The 21290-nt window shown below is 37.6% G+C and overlaps 1 protein-coding gene across 4 annotated transcripts in view; it reads left to right on the forward strand.

Moving 5' to 3' along the window:
* The window catches only part of CCDC85A (coiled-coil domain containing 85A), a 221677-nt gene that overhangs the window by 167776 nt on the left and 32611 nt on the right, over positions 1 to 21290 (forward strand). For all 4 annotated transcript variants that reach the window (XM_018055267.1, XM_018055269.1, XM_018055270.1 and 1 more), the window contains exon 3: positions 4863 to 4939. In XM_018055267.1, the coding sequence (XP_017910756.1) occupies positions 4863 to 4939 (77 nt within the window). The remainder of the gene's footprint in view (positions 1 to 4862; positions 4940 to 21290) is intronic.

Here is a 21290-nt window from a genome sequence, read left to right on the forward strand (position 1 = left end):
GGCTGTTGGACTTTCTCTGACTGAGGGAGACTAACTTAGCCTCAGAAAAGCTGAGACCTGTAAACCCACAGTGGCAAAAGTCTTCCAGATGACATTTCTCCTGCACATCCTTCCAAATGCTGTAATGTGTTTTAGAATGGACCATTACCAAATTTTATTTTTTGCCCTGAAATCTTAAAGACCAGATGGCACTTTGTCAAATCAAAACCGCTTAGAAGTTTGACAAACCTTAGACAGTTGCAAATATCAACAGTAAATCTTTTGGGTACAATGATCAGGGTAACTCATGGCTGATTTCATGGATGGGAGTCCTCCAGGGAGAGAAACACCACTTTAGAAACCAAGGGGGAAAATAGAGGGTTTAGTATGTCGACCAGGGTATTTTCAAACTAGCAGAGAAAAAAAAAAAAGTCAACCTACTTTATATGACTGAACGCATTTCAGGTAAATTGAAGTGAAATCAAGTCCAAGATGTTGTCCAAGGAGAATATCAAGTTATTTTAAAGGTAAAAGTCCATCCAGAATATCTAAAATCAGGAAAAAATAAAAGACGTTAGAATTTAATGATCTGTGTGAGAAGCTTGACATCTCAGTGATTAGAAGATCTGCAGTGGGAATCCCTGTGATGCCCCAGGAATGAAACAAAATCTTTTGAATGTATGTAGCTAATCCCCAGTGTTGGAGGCCAAATTCACTAGCTTCTGGACTTTATTCTCTCATCTGCCAAATGAGTCGGGATTAGGGATAGGTTAGATTAGGGAATTGTTTAGGTATATTTCAGTTCTAAAAGTGGAATCAATTAGAAGATGTATATTACTGGAATTCTTGTGACTGTTTCTTTGACTAGTTTTATTGCAAGAGATACTGTGAACTCATGTTCCATATAGGTTAAAAAAAATGAGATACATGGAGAGAATGGTTTCTGCCTTGAAAATGTGATCAAGATTTACCCAGAAAATCTTGAGAATGTCATTGGATTTTCACAGTGGTATTGTTTGCTTCACCTAGCTTTTCTAATGTGTAGATGTTTGTAGATTCCCAAGGGTGGAAATAGAAAATGCCCTTGGCAGAAGTAAAAAGCAAATCTCACCATCTGCATATCTGTGATTTGACATTGGTTCTTCAGATCCATGAGGCTGGAACGTACCTGGCTTCTCCTCTGTCTGCTCCCAGTATATCCCCTTCTCTTTCATGTAAATTCCTTCTCTCTTCCTTGTTTATAGCAGGGTCATTCTTGTCCATCCTGTTACTTCACTGACTTCTGTCTGATCTCTGAAGCTCTTGTTGATCCATTAGTGAGGTTTCTTCAGAAGAACTACAGACAGTATTGATCTTGGTGTACTCCTGTTTCACATGATTCAGCTCTGAATATCATGTTATTGCTTTATTTTTTTCCCTCCTTATCTCCCCTCAACTCTTTATACACTCCTTGAAGATAGCATCCTTCTTTAATATGTTGGACATAGCCTCATATTTGGCTATTTTCTGCAGGGAATCTTGCTGCTCCTTTGGAACCTCATCCTCACAGTTCTGAAAGCCAAAAATGACATCCTGAAATCTGTTTTAACAGCTGTCAGCCATTGATATAAATGTAGCCATCAGTTCAAATGATAGCATGTTCTAATGCAGTTGTGTGTGTGTACGTGGACATGTATGTATGTATCATTTTGTAATAAAAACACTTATTTCTGTCATATACTTTTCTTGGGAGCATAGCTGCACTCCACACTCTGTGGGTATAATGAAAGACCAGCTTATCTTAGAGTTGACACCACTCTGGAAGGTCCTTGAGAAAGGAAGGGAAAGGATGCAGCAGCCTGGAGAAGGGACTGTCACAGACAAGGTCAAATACATTCCAGCACACAAAGGGCTCTTCTTTCTTACAAGATTTTATCTTTCCTTTCTGATGATCAGCTAGGACTAGGATGTGGATTGTGGTGTATTTTTTGAAGTGGAATTTCTTACACTTTATTCTATTATGTTTTATTAAAATGTTTACATATTTTCTGTACCATGATCGGTTATGTACTAGTAGTCAGGCTTGCCCAGCCTATGGTGCAGTAACAAATCTTGAAGTCATAAGGGTTTAACAAAAGAAATATTTGTTTTTCTGTCATGTCACAATTGAGAGATTGAATAGTTCCTCAATAGCTCTTCATATAGGGACTCAGGGATTCAGTGATGATCTTCTAGTATATTCTAGAAAAAAAGTGTGCGTGCTCTACTCCCATGTAAAACCAGTATATAATCAGTTTCTTGATGAACTGAACAGTGAACAGTGTGAATTCTTGTATTTATTTATGCAGATCAGCTATTCTTCCTGTCCCCTCTCCCTCCATACACACACACACACACACACACACGTACACACACATACATACACATACACACGTACACACATGTACACACACACATACACACACATACACACGTACACACACATACATGAGGAGTCTTTCCATTCATTGTATCTGTTCATTGTTAAGTAATAATGGCAACAGAAACTGAACCTGGAAGAACAGGACCTTCTGGAACACAGCACATGGGCATGTAATCTTAAAATGGAGTCTGCGTTTTGAGAAACTTAAAGACTTCCAGTAACTGGCCTTCTCTTCATCCCAACCCCAGTAGTGCCCTGACAGACATCAGTGACACAATAAATACTTGTGTGGAACAATTGAACTCAAAGCTTTCCTTACCTCTCCCTTTACTATAGAGCTAACTTTTCTCCTAATGTTGCCTGTCTGAAAATATTCCCTATCATTTCCTGTCCCCACCCATATTTGCAGTGAATGCTTTGAAACAAATATTTGGACTTCATCTGTTGTAACTTGACAGTAAAAATTGCAGTTAAGGAATGTTTTCCAAATTTAAGAATTTCCCATTTTTGGGAATTGACATGATATGACTTTTGTAATATAAGTAGAAACTTAATGAAGTCATCAAATATGTAAACTGCAAAGATTTAAAGACAAGAAATAGATTAAAGTGACTGAAGATAGTTATTGAGTTAAAATTCATTCAGTAGCATTTTTCAGCTGCCACCTAAATCACTCTGTATAGTGTCATTTCAGCTCCTTTCAGTATCCTAGCCTTAAGGATAGTGCAGTAAGTACAATAAAGATAGGGTATAAATTGTGAACAAAGTATAAAAGGATTTCAGCTGTTCATGGTTTACGTAGACTGTTTCTGAGCACCTTTTCACTTCAATGATATTTATCAATTTTTTTTTTTTAAGAGAGGGGAGCTTGTAGAACTGTAAATCAGGGAATCTGTTATACATTCATATTTTGATGACCAGCAAATCACTTATTCATTTGCTAGACGAGAACAGATTCATGAAATCAGTAAGTTTGTTATTCATTTATGCCAGACACTTTTTCCCCTCTTGAAGTCCGTAAGGCAAACACATAACATTTCATTGAGCTAAAAAAGAATGAGAACATATTTTTAGCAAATGTCATCAGTTTCCTTTACCTTGTGTTTCTTCTGTCTTGTTGAGAAATGCTCAAGGCAAGTCATCACCATTGGCATGAGATCAGTGGATGATTCTATTAATGTTAGTGATGGGGACTTCTGCAAACATTTATGAGAACAGGGAGGCTATAAACCAGTTAGGGGTGAGTTTAATTTTTATATTGTGAATTACTGAAGTTTCTTAGGTGTTTTAAGAAAATAAAATGTTATTTTGTTGCCTTGGAGGTCACAAAATGGAACTGGGTTCATATAACCAATTTTCATATATTTTTTATAGAGTTTCTATGACGAATTTCAGGTCAAGATATTCATTTGCACACATAGTCATCCTAAGCGCAGACTATCAGGGGCTTCAAATGCTGTCCTCTTAAATCCACTACCAAGTTGGCCTTGCCTCTTACTCTTGTATTTTTGAGGCCGAAGAACATGCACTGAGGATCTGTTGCTTTAATATTAACTGTGGAAGTGTGCTCTGGAGGGATTCTTTGGTCATGTACATTTCACTATACCTGAAGTATGTTTGCTGTTGGCTAAGGAATGAATTTCAGCTATGTTGCAGTATGATGCTGCACTCTGGATTATTTTTGGTTTAATGAAGAAGCATTGCTGTGAAATGGTGGCTCAGAATGAAACTCCACCTTTTCCACATGTGGACCACATTTTCATAATGTAAAGCTATAAAATCTAGTGTTTCGTTATGGAACAGATACTAACATGATGCTGATTCTGATCTGTCAGCATACACCTGAGCATGTTGAAGAAATGAAAGCAACAAATTTCAAGTCTGCCCTGATTTACCTAAATAGGGAAAAACTTGAGCCAAAATCAAGTCAAAATTCAGACTAGCTTTATTATTTAGCCCTTTTGTAGCTGCTGTCTAAATACAGTCATAGGTATCTATAGATTTGTGAGAAGAACAAACCATTCCTCTTAAGATTTGAAAAGTTTATTGAGAAAATGAAGGGAGCTCGGTATTCAAAATATTTTATTTTCAATTTTTTAAAAGACCTTGTAATTTAGCTTGGTTATAATGAATATTATAAGAAGGCTTATGTGTGGGAAAGCTCAAAATGCACAAAGTAAATAGAAAAGGGGGAATAACTATCTTCAAAATGTCTAATGTTCTGAAGGCTGCATGGTGTGCAGACACCTACAGTCTTACCACCTATATATTTCTCTGATTCTCCTTAACATTGTGCAATTGTTCAAACTGCTTAGAGTTTTAATGGCTTCTGTTATAGTTTTTCTGGGGTGAGATCTTTTTTTTTCTAAATATCAGACTAAGTAGTCACTACCTGATTTAAATAAATGGAGCCAGAAGTAGCCTGACAGTGTACCAAACAAGACCTGTGTGTATAATGTGAGTTCTTTCTTTTCAATTTTAGAATCAACCTTGTCCTATGTTAGGCAGCTGGAGGCAAGAGTAAGACAGCTGGAGGAAGAAAATCGCATGCTGCCCCAGGTGGGTGACTTCTAGAAGCTCACAGCTAGTCAGTGTCATTTGAGTTATAGTATTTTATTTGGAATTTAAAGTCTCAATTACATTTTCTCCTTTAAATGATAGACATCATTTTGTCAATAGTCATTCATCAATGTACAGCATGATTGCTTTTCATAATGAATCATCATATTGTCCAGATTCTTAAGCATGATACTAAAGGGTACGTATGTCTAAAATAAGAATGTTGTTACCATTTTGTAAGAAGAAGAAAGAGAAAACAAGAGTAGAAAGTGCTTTGATGGTACTGCTCACATCTGTCATGCATGTTGTTGGTGAACATAGGGAAGGGACTTTATTTCAGGGGAAATGTGCTAATTTACAAGCTAGGGAGAGCTATAGGTAGTTTGAAGATTTCATGTTTTAATTAAATGAGTACTTTCTAAAATTTTTTGTGATATAATTGAACACTTAGAGTGCAACAAAAAAATGACAGTAATTGACAATTTTTACCTTGGGGCTTGATTTCTTTTCCTGGATGAATATAAAATGGTAATAAGGATTTAAGGCCTTGCCATATATTTTACTTAAAAATGTATTTTACATTTTTCCATGGGCTGTTTATCTTGAAATGATCTTGGTTGAGGTCATGGTTCTTGGGAAATGTTTTGTTGAAGAATTTAACAAATCTACTGATTTGGCTTGGTTTCCTTGACAGACAGGTAAACAGTATTTTAATATTTCATAGAAAATAATTTTCTCAACATTTAGTCACTAGTGTTCTTTCTACATTCTGGTGACTTTTTCTATTTCATTAGTGACTAATACAAAATTAAACCTCTAATAGTAAACAATTTAAATGTCAGGACAAAGAGTGTTTATAGTTCAGGAGAAATATAAACATTAATACAAAGAATTAACCAAAGACTTTGGAAAGCTGTTTTAGGTCTTTTAAATCTTGTTTTTAAACTAGTTTTGCTTTCTGATGATGGTTTAGGCTGTCAGGTACTGCATGTAGAAATATCTCTTTCTTTTATTGGTCAGTCATTGGAGATTAAATGAAATGAGGCTATTTCTCACCCTTCTCAAACTGTACATATGTCAATGCTCATGATGACAGAAAGGTTTATTTGCATTATGAAACAAAATACTACTGGTAGGGTTTTTTCTTGTGTTCTTTTATACTTTTTATTTAAAATTTTTTTTTTGCCATTTTCCCTTTTATATTGGATTCAGAGTATGACTGTGCTAATATCCTTAACTGACCACATCTAACTTCTCTGTTCCAAGAAACCTAAGAAATGTGATTAGTTTGCTTACACATGTTATACCATCTCTGAGGCAACTGGGATTGTAAGCAACAAAAAAAGAGGGAAAAAAGAGATGCGTTTCTTGCTTTTCCTCTGAGTGGGAATTGAAATTTACACCAAGTATTGAGTATATGTATGTGTGCTGTCTTATTTAAAAACAGGTACAACATATGGGAAAATAATTATAAAATTGATTTTTAAAAATCTATGAAAGTGAGTTTTAGAGGTCTTGAAGGGAGATCAGAAGAGTCCTCAACTATACCTGATATGTACATGTATATTTAAATATTTGCATAGTTAAGAATAGATGATATTACTTATTTTTTTTTTACAAATTCATATGATTTTATGTGCATTGCTGTTTTTCATCAAAGAAGATTACTATTGTTTTTGGTTTTGGTTTTCTCTACAAGAGAGGGCTAAGAAAACCATATTTTATTGAACCTGGGATGCTATTAATGTGGGAGGCACCATTAGCATATGTACTTTTCAGAAAGAAAAAAGATGTTGTCAATTATTGTCAGATTCTTGCTGATTTCAATGATGGACGTTAAAAAGGAAAAACAATTTTTTTAGAATTCAGCTTTTTATGTGTCTAAAGTACTTTAATGCAGAGAAGATCCATTGTTTGCAATACTCCCTTGGATTTATGCAATGAATATAATCTGACACAGTTCAAAAATATTATTCATTTTAAATTTCTGTACTTGAGAGTGTTGCCTTCATTTATAGCTAAGTTAGATATGATAGAATCACCATTTGTGACTACTTGTATAAATACTGAAATGAAGTGAAATTGGTGAACAAAAACTGAACAAAATGAATAATAACAACAAAAAAATCTGAAATGAACACAGACAGTGGATCAGATGTGAGGATGGAAAATAGTAAATGGACCTCAGAGCAGTGGGAATCAGGTCAACTGAATCCTTATAGAAGTCTGAGACTTGGACTAAATAACACAAAGACATATGTAACTTATTCTTAGATGTTTAATCATGAAATTTCCCTTCAGAAACAATTTCTGACTGTATGATATGAGCTGATTGGCAAGGTCAGTTCAATGTGACAAGCTGGCATCCCTGAATAAATTAATATGAGTATCTGAACACTTGATTTTCAATTATAAGAACTTGTTCACTGTGCCTTGATTAGAAGGTATTTTTTTTTTATTCCCAAGTTTGTAAAAAAAAAAAAAAGTCCACTTGTCTTTGGATAAGCAGGAATAAGAATATAGTAGACAATTGGAATTCCAAGTGTATCAGATACCTTTTGTGGCTATAGAAGGTTCCTTGCTGTTGCTTGAGTATTTAGACTAAATTACATAACGCCTTTCCTGAATGAACAAATCTCCTTAATGCCTACTTTTATTCTTTATATGAAATTGTATATAATGAACAGAAAGTCACAACTTTGCCCTAGAAATACATATTTAAAACTAACCAGGATGAGTGTCATAAATGCTTGTGGATTTTTCTCTGGGTAGTTGCAAAGGCTTCCATTTCCTAACATGTAAATGACAAGGTTTCTCCTAACTCTTACATTTCATAAGCATAAGGGTAATTAAAGCTTGGGTCCAGTGTTACACCCATGCAAAGTTACCAGGTCCCAGAATGAAGGATTTTGTATAAAATAGAAAAATGTAGTGAAGACTCAGTTTGGTTCTGTCTGGTGGTGAAGAGGAACTCGCAGGAGGCATGGATGAAATGTCAGTGTGGCTGCTGTGGCAGGTCATCACTAGTAAGCACAGAATTCTTTGCTGTGCCACAGCCTTTGCAGTATCCTCCTAGGACAACTAAGCTATACCGGAAGTCCGGTTTGTAAATGCAGTATTTCAAAGGTGTCCTAAAGTAAGAACAGTCTCATTAATTTCAGAAAATGCATTATTATTATCTGCTAGGTATTATTTGAAAAGAAAATACTTTTTTATACTGTTTTTAAAACTTCGTGAGGAAGTCAACATGAGGTCTACCCTCTTAATAGATTTTTCAGTGTATAATACAGTCTTGTTACCTATTGGCACAACATTGTACTTTAGATCTTCAGAACTTACCTTGCGTATTGAAAATTTTACACGTGTAGATTAGTAACTTCTCATCTCTCCCTCCTCCTCTTCCAACTCCTCGTGACTACCACTCTATTTTTTGCTCCTATGAGTCTGACTGTGTTAGACAGCTCATCATGTAAGTGAAATCATGTGGTGTTGGTCCTTTTGTGACTGGCTTCTTTCTCCTGCGGTAATATTACCATTTGATCCAGCAATCCCACTTCCAGACAATTTACCCAAAATAATTGAAATCAGGATCTCAAAGAGATATTAGCACTCTTATGTCTATTGCAGCACTGTTAACGATAGCCAAGATATGGAGGCAACTTTAAGTATCCATCAGCAGGGGAAAAGATAATGAAAATGTGGTATAAACATACAATAGATCATTATTCAGCCTTTTAAAAAAGAAGGAAATCCTGCCATACAAGACAACATGGGTAAACCTTGAAAATGCATTTCTGAAAGTTGGCATAAATGGTCATTAAAAATAATGTGGACCTGAGGTATTCTTCCTTGAACACATAAACTAACAACATTTTTTACAAATTATGTTTAAAAATGTTTCAAACGATTGCATCTACCCTCTTACAATACATATAATAATAAAACTGCTCAGACTGGTCTATCAACTCCACTATGTATATACTTAATATGGTGAAAGTTGCTTAGCCATTTCTGACTCTTTGCAACCCCATGGACTATACAGTCCATGGAATTTTCCAGGCCACAATACTGGAGTGGGTAGCCTATCCCTTCTCCAGGGATTCTTCCTGACCCAGGAATCGAACTGGGGACTCGTGCGTTGCAGACAGAGTCTTTACCAACTGAGCTATCAGGGAAGCCCAGTTAATATGGTATAAACCCTAAATGAAGATTGTGTGTTACTTAAATAAATGTAGTTGCTATCTATGAAATTACACTAACTTTCAATTCTAATAAGGTAGATTTACCCACAAGGTCATGCATAGCCATTTGTAACTAAAAGACCCGAGATGGTATAAAGTTGTAGTTATATAAAATTTATTATTATTTTGGCTGCACTGGGTGTTCATTGCTCCATAGCATGTAGGATCTTAGTTCCCGAACAGGGGTCAAACTGGCATTCCCTGAATTGGAAGGCAGATTCTTAACCACTGGGCCACCAGAGAAATCCCAGAAATTTTTTATGAAATTTAAAAGGAACATACCTATTTTTTGTATATTTATACATAAATACAAGCTTGCTCTGGAAAAATTATAAATTTTCAAGTCTGACTGGAACGTTAGTTTTGTATCAGATTGGACAACCCCCTCCATTAGCAAAGGTATATAAGGTTCAGAGTCTGGGAGTATAGTCCTGGTCAGACAGCTAATTACAGACTGACTCAGGCCAAGATGTAGGCCTGTTCAGCATTCTTTCTAGTGTACACACAGTGCCGCCTTTAATCATTTCATACCATTAACTTAGTTCACTGGAATTAAGCTGCTATATCTATTTTTGTCCTACTGTCAAATTCTTTTTTTAAACTTTTATCTTAAAAAAAAGGGGGAGGGGCTTCCCTCATAGCTTAGTCAGTAAAGAATCTGCCTGCAAGGTAGGAGACCCACGTTTGATTCCTGGGTCGGGAAAAACCCCTGGAGAAGGAAATGGCAACCCACTCCAGTATTCTTGCCTGGAGAATGCCACGGACAGAGGAGCCTGGCGGGCTACCATCCATGGGGTCACAAGAGTTGGACACGACTTAGCAACTAAACCACCACCATCTTAAAAGTTAACATTAGATCTGAGTAGCCATCTAAGATTTGTTAGGCCTTTATTTCTGCTTCAAGGGAAATACTGTTCTTCAGGCTGCAGTATCCATCATAAATGAAAGAAAAACGTATTTTAGACTCTTTTCCTCCTTGACACATTTTCAAAATACTTCAGAATCATAAAATTGTATTATACAAACATACCGACTATATCTGCATACTTAGAAATTGATTTCACAGCATGTGGTCCAAGACGGTCATTTGTTCAGATGATTGGGAGGCAGGTGGGCAGGAAAATTAGTAGATGCAATAGTGGTTTTTGAGGCATATCCCAGTGACATTTGATATTTTAGCTGAAATTCAAAACCCTTACTTGGATCTCTTTACTCATTCCATTGTCCTCTTCTTGATGGTCACAAAGATTTTTTTAATCCAGACCTAACAGATAACATTTATGTGCTATGTCTGAGATGCAGTCCGTTCACCAGGAGAAGATATCTTAAAGTGGGTGATGATTACCTATCTGATGATTTTATTATAAATACTATCCTTTGAAAACATCAGTTACTTTTCAGATACAACCATAAGGTAAAAACTAATATTTTTAAAGCTATTTTCACCCATCTTGTGTTGAGTTTGAATCTTGCATCACAGAGAGGGCTAGAGACAAGAAACAAGCAGTTTGCTGAAAATTCGAAGTCAATTAAGTGCATTTATTACAAGTCTTACTGGGAAATGTGTTTTTTCTTCTAATGCTCTGGCACCAGCATCTGCTAGGAAAGCATTGTATGTCCTCTGTGCGCCAGAAACCCTCTCCAGAACAAACCACCCACCTCTTGAGACCAGCATTTTAGAGCCAGTTTTCAGTGTTGGTGCCTAGCGTCCTGCGCTGGCTCTGTGCTCTGGGTTCAGCAGTGTGTTTGAAAGGCACTGGCAACTTGGTTCACCACCGAGTGGGCCCTTCCAGCAAGTGTTTCTATTTCTGTTGTGCTAGCACACATGCAAGAGGCTAATTTTAGGAATGGAAATGAAAAATCTCCCTCTCATGTAATTTGGTTGCATTGTGGCCTCAAAACAGTGTGGTCTTTCAGTGTTCTGGGCAAGAGGCAGGGTCATTTCTAGAACTGTTTCTGAGTAAAAGAAAGAAGCTGTCACTGTTCCCAGAAGTGCTGAGGAGGGTACACAGGAGCTGAGGAAATCGAGCCCCTCACTTCCATGGCAACACACTGCAGGTCCCGCGTCACATCTCAGAAAGGCCCCCTCACCGGTGTGCTCCTGCAGACTGCCAGGCGCTGGGCAGAGACGAGGCTGGGGGTGCTGCTCTCCGACGTGTAGATTCTCCTCCTGTGCTCTTCCTGTTTTGGAGCTATTTACTGATTGTGTCCCTCGTTCTCCTTTCCACATTTTTCTGACTTTATGTTTTGCAAATCACTTTTGCCTTATCAGGTCGTAAATATATTTGGCTTTTCTTGAGCTATAATTGCTCTGGAAGGAAAATTCAGTCACAATTGCACAAAAGAAGACACACAGTGATGCTTTCTAGGAGGCTTCAAGTGAGTGGTGGTATCCTCCTGTTGTTATTTGCATGTGACACTCCTGAGGAGTAACTCGTGCAAAAAGATTGTTTTCACGGATAGCAGTTCTAATTATGTTGCATGACCTGAGTAGAATCGGGATGGTACTGATAGGAGAGTTTAGTTAAATCCATTAAGGGTTGGTTGCTGCTAGTCGTATTTAAGGAAAAAATAGACCTCCACCAGAGAAACAGCGCTTGTGGAATATGATTTTCTCTAAATCACCATGATTTATATAATTGAACACAAGGAAAAAAAGCTTTTCTGTATGGTTCAGTAGAGTTTTCAAAGGACAGATGGGTGCTACACAAGTGGTGTGGGTGTATTGGAATAAAAGAGACAGATAGATATGGAAAGTAAATTAATGGAGGAAAGTCATGCTGGAGAATCTAAATACATGGAGACTAGGTTAAGGGAAAAGTAAAAATCTATCAGAAAATATAAAAGAGTAAAGCTCATAGGAAAAATGTCTATGGCAACATGGACTCTCAAAGGGGTTATTTATAGCTTTCCTCAGTGACCCTCTTCATGCTTAAGAATTCTTGTTTGAGAATCTGTTTCATGATGAGAAATCTTATTTCTAATGAGAGAAAATTGATGAAGTAGAAATGCAATAGGAAACACAGCTATACTACTTATTAAACTTATTGATATAATTATTGATTTTAAAAGGTACTCAATTATTATGGCTGTGGTGTCAATAATTTGTATTTAACAATTTTTATAGCTATATTAGTATGTTAGTAATTCAATCACAAAGGCATGTTTTTTAAAAAGGTTTTTAATTTGTCATCCATCACCATAAAAATAGCAGCAGTTTTGTTACCTGTCTGTGGCAGAATTTGTCACCAAAAATGATGGGACTTGCTGAGCACAAAGTTTTGCTGTATAGTAATATCAGCTAGAGTCAAAGAATGAGAAGCAATATGGAGGAATATTGGGGGAAAATTTGAGATGGACTATAAGAGAAATTAACGATGCCTTGTGCTGTAGTAATGGCTCTTTACTTACTTTTTTTAATCCAGAGTCGAGTCAAACAATTTTTATAAGGTAGAGATGGAACAGTCTTCCCTTCCTTGCTCCTTTCTAAGGGTAAGAAAACAGTCTTATCGAAAGTGGTGGAGGGCCTGCCCTGGTGGTACAGTGGCTAAGACTCAGCGCTCCCAATACAGGGGGTCCAGGTTCAGTCCATGGTCTGGGAACTAGATCCCGCATGCCACAACTTGAGATACCATGTGCCACAAAGAAGACCAGCTCAGACAAATAAATAAACATTTTAAAAAATGTGATGGAAAATGTATCATATTTGACTTGGGGATTAAATTAAGTAAATTAAATACTACTGAAATATGGATATAAAAATGTAAGTTATGACACCATGGTTAGTTGACACTTTGAAGGTGCTGAGACCCCCATTGGAGCACAGACTCATTCTTATCTCTGTTTCCTGCTGGACGTCAAGACAAAGAGGTATCTGAACCATGTTCTATCCTCCTCTTATCTCTGGTTCCAATCTTTCCTACAGTGGAGTTTAGGCATTTTTTTCATGTATGATCTAAATGTTCAGTTTGTTTCTTTGCCGTAGCTTGAGGAAGTGTGTGGGCTTCCCAGGTGATACAGTGGTAAAGAATCCACCTGCCAGTTTAGGAGATCCAAGAGATACGGGTTTGATCCCCAGGTCTGGAAGAACCCCTGGAGGAGGAAATGGCAATCCCCTCCAGTATCTTGCCAGGATAATCTCATGGATAGAGGAGCCTGGCGGGCTATAGTCCATGGGGTTGCAGAATTGAACACTAGTGAGCACACACACATGCTGTTGCTGAGGAAAATGTGGAACTTAGAATAAAAATTAAAATTGGTGTGTCTTAGTAATTGATAGTTACCTATATCTTCAGAGTGTAAAGTAGACAAACATAAATGTAATATAGGCAACATCTGTATTTCCTAAGTATAAAAACAATATAAATATAATAAATACAAGTATAAATACAATAATGTAATATAGGCAAATAATTATATTCTTTGACAAAGGAAGACAGTTTGTCAATATATTTCCGAGTCAGTTGAGATTTTCCTAAATTATATTTTAAAAGCTATCATTGTGTGATAAATAAGCAAAACATAACTAAGTTGTTTTTAAAAAGCTGAGACATAGTCAGCCATGACTTTGGACTCTTGTTAGTAAACAAGTAATTAATGGAGTCACTGTGAATATGCTAGACCAAGCACCGACTAGGAATTACAAGAATTAGGACTTGACCTAATGAGCTGTTGGACCAGGACGGAACCCTAACCTCTGTGAACTTTAAATGCCTTGATTAAAAAGGAAGATTGAATCATCTGTATATATACATATATCCCCTCCCTCTTGGACCTCCCTCCCACTGTCTTCCCCTCCCCCCAGTCTCACCCCTCTAGGTCACCACAGAGCACGGAGCTGAATTCCCTATGCTATACAGCAGGTTCTCATTAGCGATCTATTTTACGCATGGTATTGGATATAAGTCAGTCCCTATTACCCAGTTTATCCCCCATGTCCACATGTCATTCTGTACATCTGCATCTCTACTCCCACCTTGCAAATAGGTTCATCTGTACCATTTTTCTAGATTCCACATATATGTGTTAATATACAATATTTGTTTTTCTCTTTCTGACATCAGTCTGTATAAGAATTACAGATAGTGTCTAGGTCCATCCACGTCTCTACAAATGACCCGATTTCATTCTTTTTTATGGCTGAGTTAATATTGCATTGTATATAGGTACCACATCTTTGTCCATTCATCTGTTGATGGACACTTAGACCACTTCCATGACCTGGCTATTGTATATAGTGCTGCAGTGAACATTGGGGTGCATGTGTCTTTTTGAATTATGATTTTTTCAGTATAAGGACTCTCCATACTGTTCTCCATAGTTGGTATATCAATCTACATTCCCACCAGTGGTGCAAGAGGGTTCTCTTTTCTCCACATCCTCTCCAGCATTTATTGTTTGTAATTATATTGTTGCTGTTAGCACTGAGTTGTTCTGCGTGGGCTTTCTCTAGTTGCAATGAGCAGGGACTGCTCTTTGCTGTGGTGTGCAGGCTTCCAATCAAAGTGGCTTCTCTAGTTGGAGCCCAGGCTCTGGGGCACACAGGCTTCAGTGGTTACGGCTCCTGGCCTCTAGAGAGCTGGCTCAGTAATTGCGGTGCACTGGGCTTAGTTGCTCCAGAGCATGTGGGATCCTCCTGGGCCAGGGATTGAACCAATGTCCCCTACATTGCAAGGCAGATTCCTAACCAGTGGACCACCAGAGAAGCCCTATTTTTTTGAAGTTTTTTTTTTTTTAATATATTGAGCTTCATGAACTGTCTTCATGTTTTGGAGATTAATCCCTTTTCAGTTGCTTTGGTTGCAAATATTTTCTCCCATTCTGAAGGTTGTCTTTTCATTGTGTTTATGGTTGCCTTTGCTGTGCAAAAGCTTTTAAGTTTCATTAAGTCCCATTTGTTTATTTTTGTTCTTATTTTCATTACTCTACGAGGTAGGTCAAAACAGATCTTGCTGTGACTTATGTCAAAGAATGGTCTTCCTGTGTTTTCCTCTGAGTTTTATAGTGTCCTGATGGGACACTGGAAATCCATGACTTTTTATCCAGAGAAAGTTTGTGTGTATGTGTAATGTATGCACAAAAGAGGTGCACCCTTTTTAATTCTGATAGAAAATTCCCTAAAACTACAACTTGACATTGTATTGGATCTTTTATTTACAGGTGTGTATTGTACGTTATTCTACCTCATTGTGCTCTAACGTTAATGAAATTTCATCAGATAACTACTAAATTTAAGTTGATATACAGTCTTGTGTATAAAACTTTGAGGTTCATATCACATCAAGTATGCATATAATGGGGCTCACATTTGAGTCTGGGCCATGTTAGCTTATGTATATTTTGAGAGATAATGTGCAGTCCCCTTAATGTTTATTTTTATTCTTTATATAAAATTATATATGATGAACATAAAGGCATTCATTTTCCCTAATAGTATACACATTTAAAAATAACCAAGATGAGTGTAATGATTGCTTATGGATTTCTCTCCGGTCAGATACAAAGGCCTCTGTTCACTGTAAAGTGTAGTTCCTTTCAGACCTGAATATTCTGAACCCAAGGACAAATAAAAGTGTGTGTGTGTCTTAAAACTGCAAAACCACCAATCCCCAGAATGAAGGGGTCTGTAGTCCAGAACAGATAGAGAAATGCAGTGACAACTGAGTTGGTTCTATCCAGTGATAACAAGGAGCCCACGTGAAATATGGATGGGTATCATTCCTCACCCAGTGAGCACAGGCTCTTTGTTCTTCCATGCTTTCTGTGGTACTCCACAAGCATCACTGAGCTGTGCTCTACATCCAATTTGTGAATACAGCATTTCAAAGAAAGTGAAGTCACTCAGTTGTGTCCGACTCTGCGGCGCCATGGACTGTAGCCCGCCAGGCTCCTCTGTCCGTGGGATTCTCTAGGCAAGAATACTGGAGTGGGTTGCTATTTCCTTCTCCAGGGGACCTTCCCAACCCAGGGATCAAACCCTGGTCTCTTGCATTGCAGGCAAATGCTTTATCCTCTGAGCCACCAGGGAAGCTCCCAAAGTTTGAACAGCCCTATTACATTTTGAAAATGCAGTATTATCTATTAGGTATTATCATTTGAGAAGAAATTCCTTTTCCAGGTTGATACCAATGATAGTTAAAGATCACCAGAACTTAGGATATTCCCTCTTAAACACAAAAACTAATGTGAACATTTTTTTAAAAATCATATGTAAAATATTTCAAAGGATTTTATATAATAAATGGAGAATGATATTTCACATGATTTTTAAAATTATGATGAAAGAGAACGTCAATATAGGAAATGTTGGAAAATCAACTTTTATTATTTACCTCTAATTTATGCCAAAAAATGTGTATCCTTTATTCTAAAATATACTTTTCAGGAATTCAATTCTGAGAGAAGCCAAAATAAAGTACTATGAAAAAGAGATGACAAAGATATGGCATATCAGACAGTCTTTTGCAGTGTGACTGGACTGAGGAAAATAATGCAAGAGGCCCTGCATGGGAATCAAAGGTGGATATACTGGGATCCACAGGAGGGAGAAAATGTTCTTTCAAAGGAAACTGATTTCTCATGGATGACTGTAGACTGCAGACTAAAGCATCTGAAACAGCAGCCAGCAAGAAGTGAGCCAGGCCTTTCTTTGGATATGGTAGATGACGCAGAGATTGAAAGAGAACTGGTAGGAGATACACTGCGAGACAGTGATCAGTGTTGCTTTTACAGTTCCCACGGAACATTTATGTACTGTCTTTTGGATTGTGTGCCATGGAATCTGTAGAAACTGGTAATGTGTTGACATATGAAGCTAATTAAAGCATGTGTAGAGAAGCAGGGTTGCACAGAGTTGGATACGACTGAAGCGACTTAGCAGCAGCAGCAGCAGCAGAGAAGCAATATGAAGAAAAAGTGTATGAATTACACTACAGGCTTCTCCTTAATTGTTTTATGACCTAAGGGCCTTTAGGGGCTGGATTCAGGGTTTATTTTAAAGTTTAATCTAGAAATTCTACAATGCAGTTTCTGTATTGCTAAGCAGTGGAGTATTTGAAAATACACTGTTTGCTAAGGCCCAGCTGGCACAAGTTGGGTGGGTAGATGGGGTCTATGCTCAGCCCTTGGGGGCCTGCCTTTGGGAGCTGCTTCCCCCTCAAGTGTACAGGTTTCCATGTTCTCCTAAGTCTGGTCCTCACTAGGGCTGTTGACTGGCTGCTACAGTGATATCCTGGCCCTTTCCCAGGGATCCTGTGATCAGGGCTCCCAGCATTCTGTGGGCTGAGAAAATTCCCCAATTCCTATTTGTCATCCACCTTGTTCCAGGCCCAAAGCCCATAGAAAAAGTATTTCTTGCCACAGGATTTTAGTGTTAGACCCAGCACTGGAGGTGGGAGGGAAGAGGTAGTGAAAGGACAGTCTATTTAAAGATTGTTCCTCCCTTTTGAAAGTATTTCTTTATCTTTGATTTAAGTGTCTCTTCCCTGGTGTAATTCTTTCCTTTGGAAGAACGTTTTGTCCCCAAACTTTTCAGTAACTCATACAAATCCACTCATCTCAGATACTTGTGATTTCAGGAGTGCTTTAGCCACAGCACACAGATCAAGTCCTCTTTATGAGTTTTTAATCCTCTTTCAGATTGTTATAACTTCCATAATATAGTTTAGTGGAGTAAAAGCAAGTTTCGAATTATTATTTTTTAAAACAGAGAAAAATAAAACGCAAGGAGACAGCTAACCTTGCTTAAAAACCCTTGAACTAATTAGTATTTTGGTAGTTTTATCATCCAGCTATTGCTCTTAGAAGTTTATGAGAAAAAAGATTGGATATAGAAATGTAAGGATCACAGAAGAAATGTAAATCTGACTTAAATGTAGTAGAAAAAATAAAGAAATTTGATACTGTCTTTTCTTGACCTAAAATGCCTCCCATGTGCAACAGAACAACATATGAAGCCGAAGTTCTAATGTTTGACAGATAGCAAATAACTAATAAACCCACGACCAGATGGGAGCCATCCTGGGCTTACATAAAAGCTGGCTCTAAAAAAGGCTTTTTAATCATCAAAATATTTCAGCTGTTTTTGACATTCAAGGCAGGTATGTCTTAATATTAAAAAGAGGAACTTTTAAAAAATTTAAACACTAATATTAAAAAGAGGGATTTTTTTTAACTTAAACACTTTCATGTCCTAAGAAATTTATTAAAATAACCCTAACTACAGAAATATCATAAAAGAAAAACATAAAATACACACTCAGAAATAAATTACAACTCCAGTAAATTTAATCACAAATAAATTGTGTGGGAATGATGGGTTTTTATCGTTTTGGGTGCCAGGCATGTTTGAGTGCCAGAAGGTAACAGAAGCTGCAGATAGAATCTGGATGCTTTCTTTCTGACAGAGTTTTAGACAGAGGGGGATTTAGCGACTTTGCATTCTGAAATTTGTTATCTTGTTTGGGACAAATTCCGTTCACTTTTCAACCCTTGTTCTCATCCCACTCCTGTTATAATACACAGATCCTTAACCAGCAAAACTTACATGTCTTTGTTGATAATTTCTGCAAATGACAAATAGTGATGGCAGCACATGTTCATTGCCAATTAAAAAGGATGTTGGAGAGGTCCCTGAAGACTGGACCCTTTACTAAATGGCCACTTGTCAAGAAGGTGGCTCATGTGGCCTCACAGCTTTTATTTTATTAGAGAGGATTCTCTTGGTGAGGGAACCAGCTATTTTGAGCCTTTGACACTTGAGAACAAGATCAAAATGCGCCTGAGAGCAGGTAAGGACAGCTGCCCTTCAAATGTTTTTCACTCAAAATAAGTGCCCTGCTCAGGATCTGGGTATAGACAAGGTCCTTCAGAGTCAGTCACCAGAATGTGATAAGACATCTCTCAATTCTTAGTGGTTTCTCAGGGCTTCAGGGCTATAAGTGATACCAGAGTAATTTGTGAATCATACTTCAACTGGTCTTTAAACCAGGAAAATATGTTTAATTTTGTTATCTCATTGCTGTTTAAAAAAATATTTTATTGTCCTGTTCAGTCAGTTCAGTCACTCAGTCGTATCCAACTCTTTACAACCCCATGAACTGCAGCACGCCAGACGTCCCTGTCCATCACCAACTCCTGGAGTTCTCCCAAACTCATGTCCATTGAGTCGGTGATGCCATCCAACCATCTCATCCTCTGTCATCCCCTTCTCCTCCTGCTCTCAGTCTTTCCCAGCATCAGGGTCTTTTCCAGTGAGTCAGCTCTTCACATCAGATGGCCAAAGTATTGGAGTTTCAGCTTCAGCATCAGTCCTTTCAATTAATATTCAGGACTGATTTCCTTTAGGATTGACTGGTTTGATCTCCTTGCAGTCCCAGGGACTCTCAAGAGTATTCTCCAACACCATAGTACAAAAGCATCAATTCTTCAGCGCTCACCTTTCTTTATAGTCTAACTCTCACATTCATACATGACTACTGGAAAAACCGTAGTTTTGACTAGATGGACCTTTGTCAGCAAAGTAGTGTCTCTGCTTTTTAATATGCTGTCTAGGTTGGTCATAACTTTCCTTCCAATGAGTCTTTTAATTTCATGGCTGCACTCACCATCTGCAGTGATTTTGGAGCTCAAAAATATAAAGTAAGCCACTGTTTCCACTGTTTCCCCATCTATTTGCCATGAAGTAATGGGACCAGATTCCATGATCTTCGTTTTCTGAATGTTGAGCTTTAAGCCAACTTTTTCACTCTCCTCTTTCACTTTCATCAAGAGGCTCTTTAGTTCTTCACTTTCTACCATAAGGGTGGTGTCATAAGCTTATCTGAGATTGTTGATCTTTCTCACAGCAATCTTGATTCCAGCTTGTGCTTCCTCCAGCCCAGCGTTTCTCATGATGTACTCCGCATAAAAGTTAAACAAGCAGGGTAACAATATACAGCCTTGATGTACCCCTTTTCCTATTTGGAACCAGTCTGTCGTTCCATGTCCAGTTCTAACTGTTGCTTCCTGACCTGCATATAGGTTTCTCAAGAAGCAGATCAGGTAGTCTGGTATGGCCATCTCTTTCAGAATTTTCCAGTTTATTGTGATCCACACAGTCAAAGGCTTTGGCATAGTCAATAAAGCAGAAATAGATGTTTTTCTGAACTCTTTTGCTTTTTTGATGATCTAGCGGATGTTGGCAATTTGATGTCTGGTTCCTCTGCCTTTTCTAAAACCAGCTTGAACACCTGGAAGTTCATGGTTCACGTATTGTTGAAACGTGGCTTAGAGAATTTTGAGCATTACTTTACTAGCATGTGAGATGAGTGCAATTGTGTGATAGTTTGAGCATTCATTGGCATTTCCTTTCTTTGGGATTAGAACGAAAACTGACCTTTTCCAGTCCTGTGGCCACTGCTGAGTTTTCGAAATTTGCCGAGATATTGAGTGCAGCACTTTGACAGTGTCATCTTTTAGGATTTGAAATAGCTCAACTGGATTTCCATCACCTCCAATATCTTTTTTCATAGTGATGCTTTCTAAGGCCCACTTGAATTCACATTCCAGGATGTCTGGCTCTAGGTGAGTGATCATACCATCGTGGTTATCTGGGTCGTGAAGATCTTTTTTGCACAGTTCTTCTGTGTATTCTTGCCACCTCTTCTTAATATCTTCTGCTTCAGTTAGGTCCATCCATTTCTGTCCTTTATTGAGCCCATCTTTGCATGAAATGTTCCCTTGGTATCTCTAAGTTTCTTGAAGAGATCTCTAGTCTTTCCCCTTTTATTGCTTTCCTCTATTTCTTTGCACTGATTGCTGAGGAAGACTTTCTTATCTCTCCTTGCTATTCTTTGTTAAATTACGCTTTTTATTTCATATGTCTTTTTTATGGTAATTCTGTTTGAAGGCATCAATCCTACTAGTTTTAAGTTTATGTTTGTTCCGAATCTTAAGTTTTCAGAGCCCATGGAGATACCCCATTGTAGGTTATGAAAAGGATAGTGTCTAATCTTTTATTTGAATATGTTCTTCTTTTAAATGATGTGGTAATAGCTTAAAATGAACCTTTCTTTTCTTTGAGAAACAGCTTGGCCCACAGTACGGTGAGTGGCTTAGAAGAATCTGTGACC

This window comes from Capra hircus, chromosome 11 (genome assembly GCF_001704415.2).
Source record: "Capra hircus breed San Clemente chromosome 11, ASM170441v1, whole genome shotgun sequence".
Lineage (NCBI taxonomy): Eukaryota > Metazoa > Chordata > Mammalia > Artiodactyla > Bovidae > Capra > Capra hircus.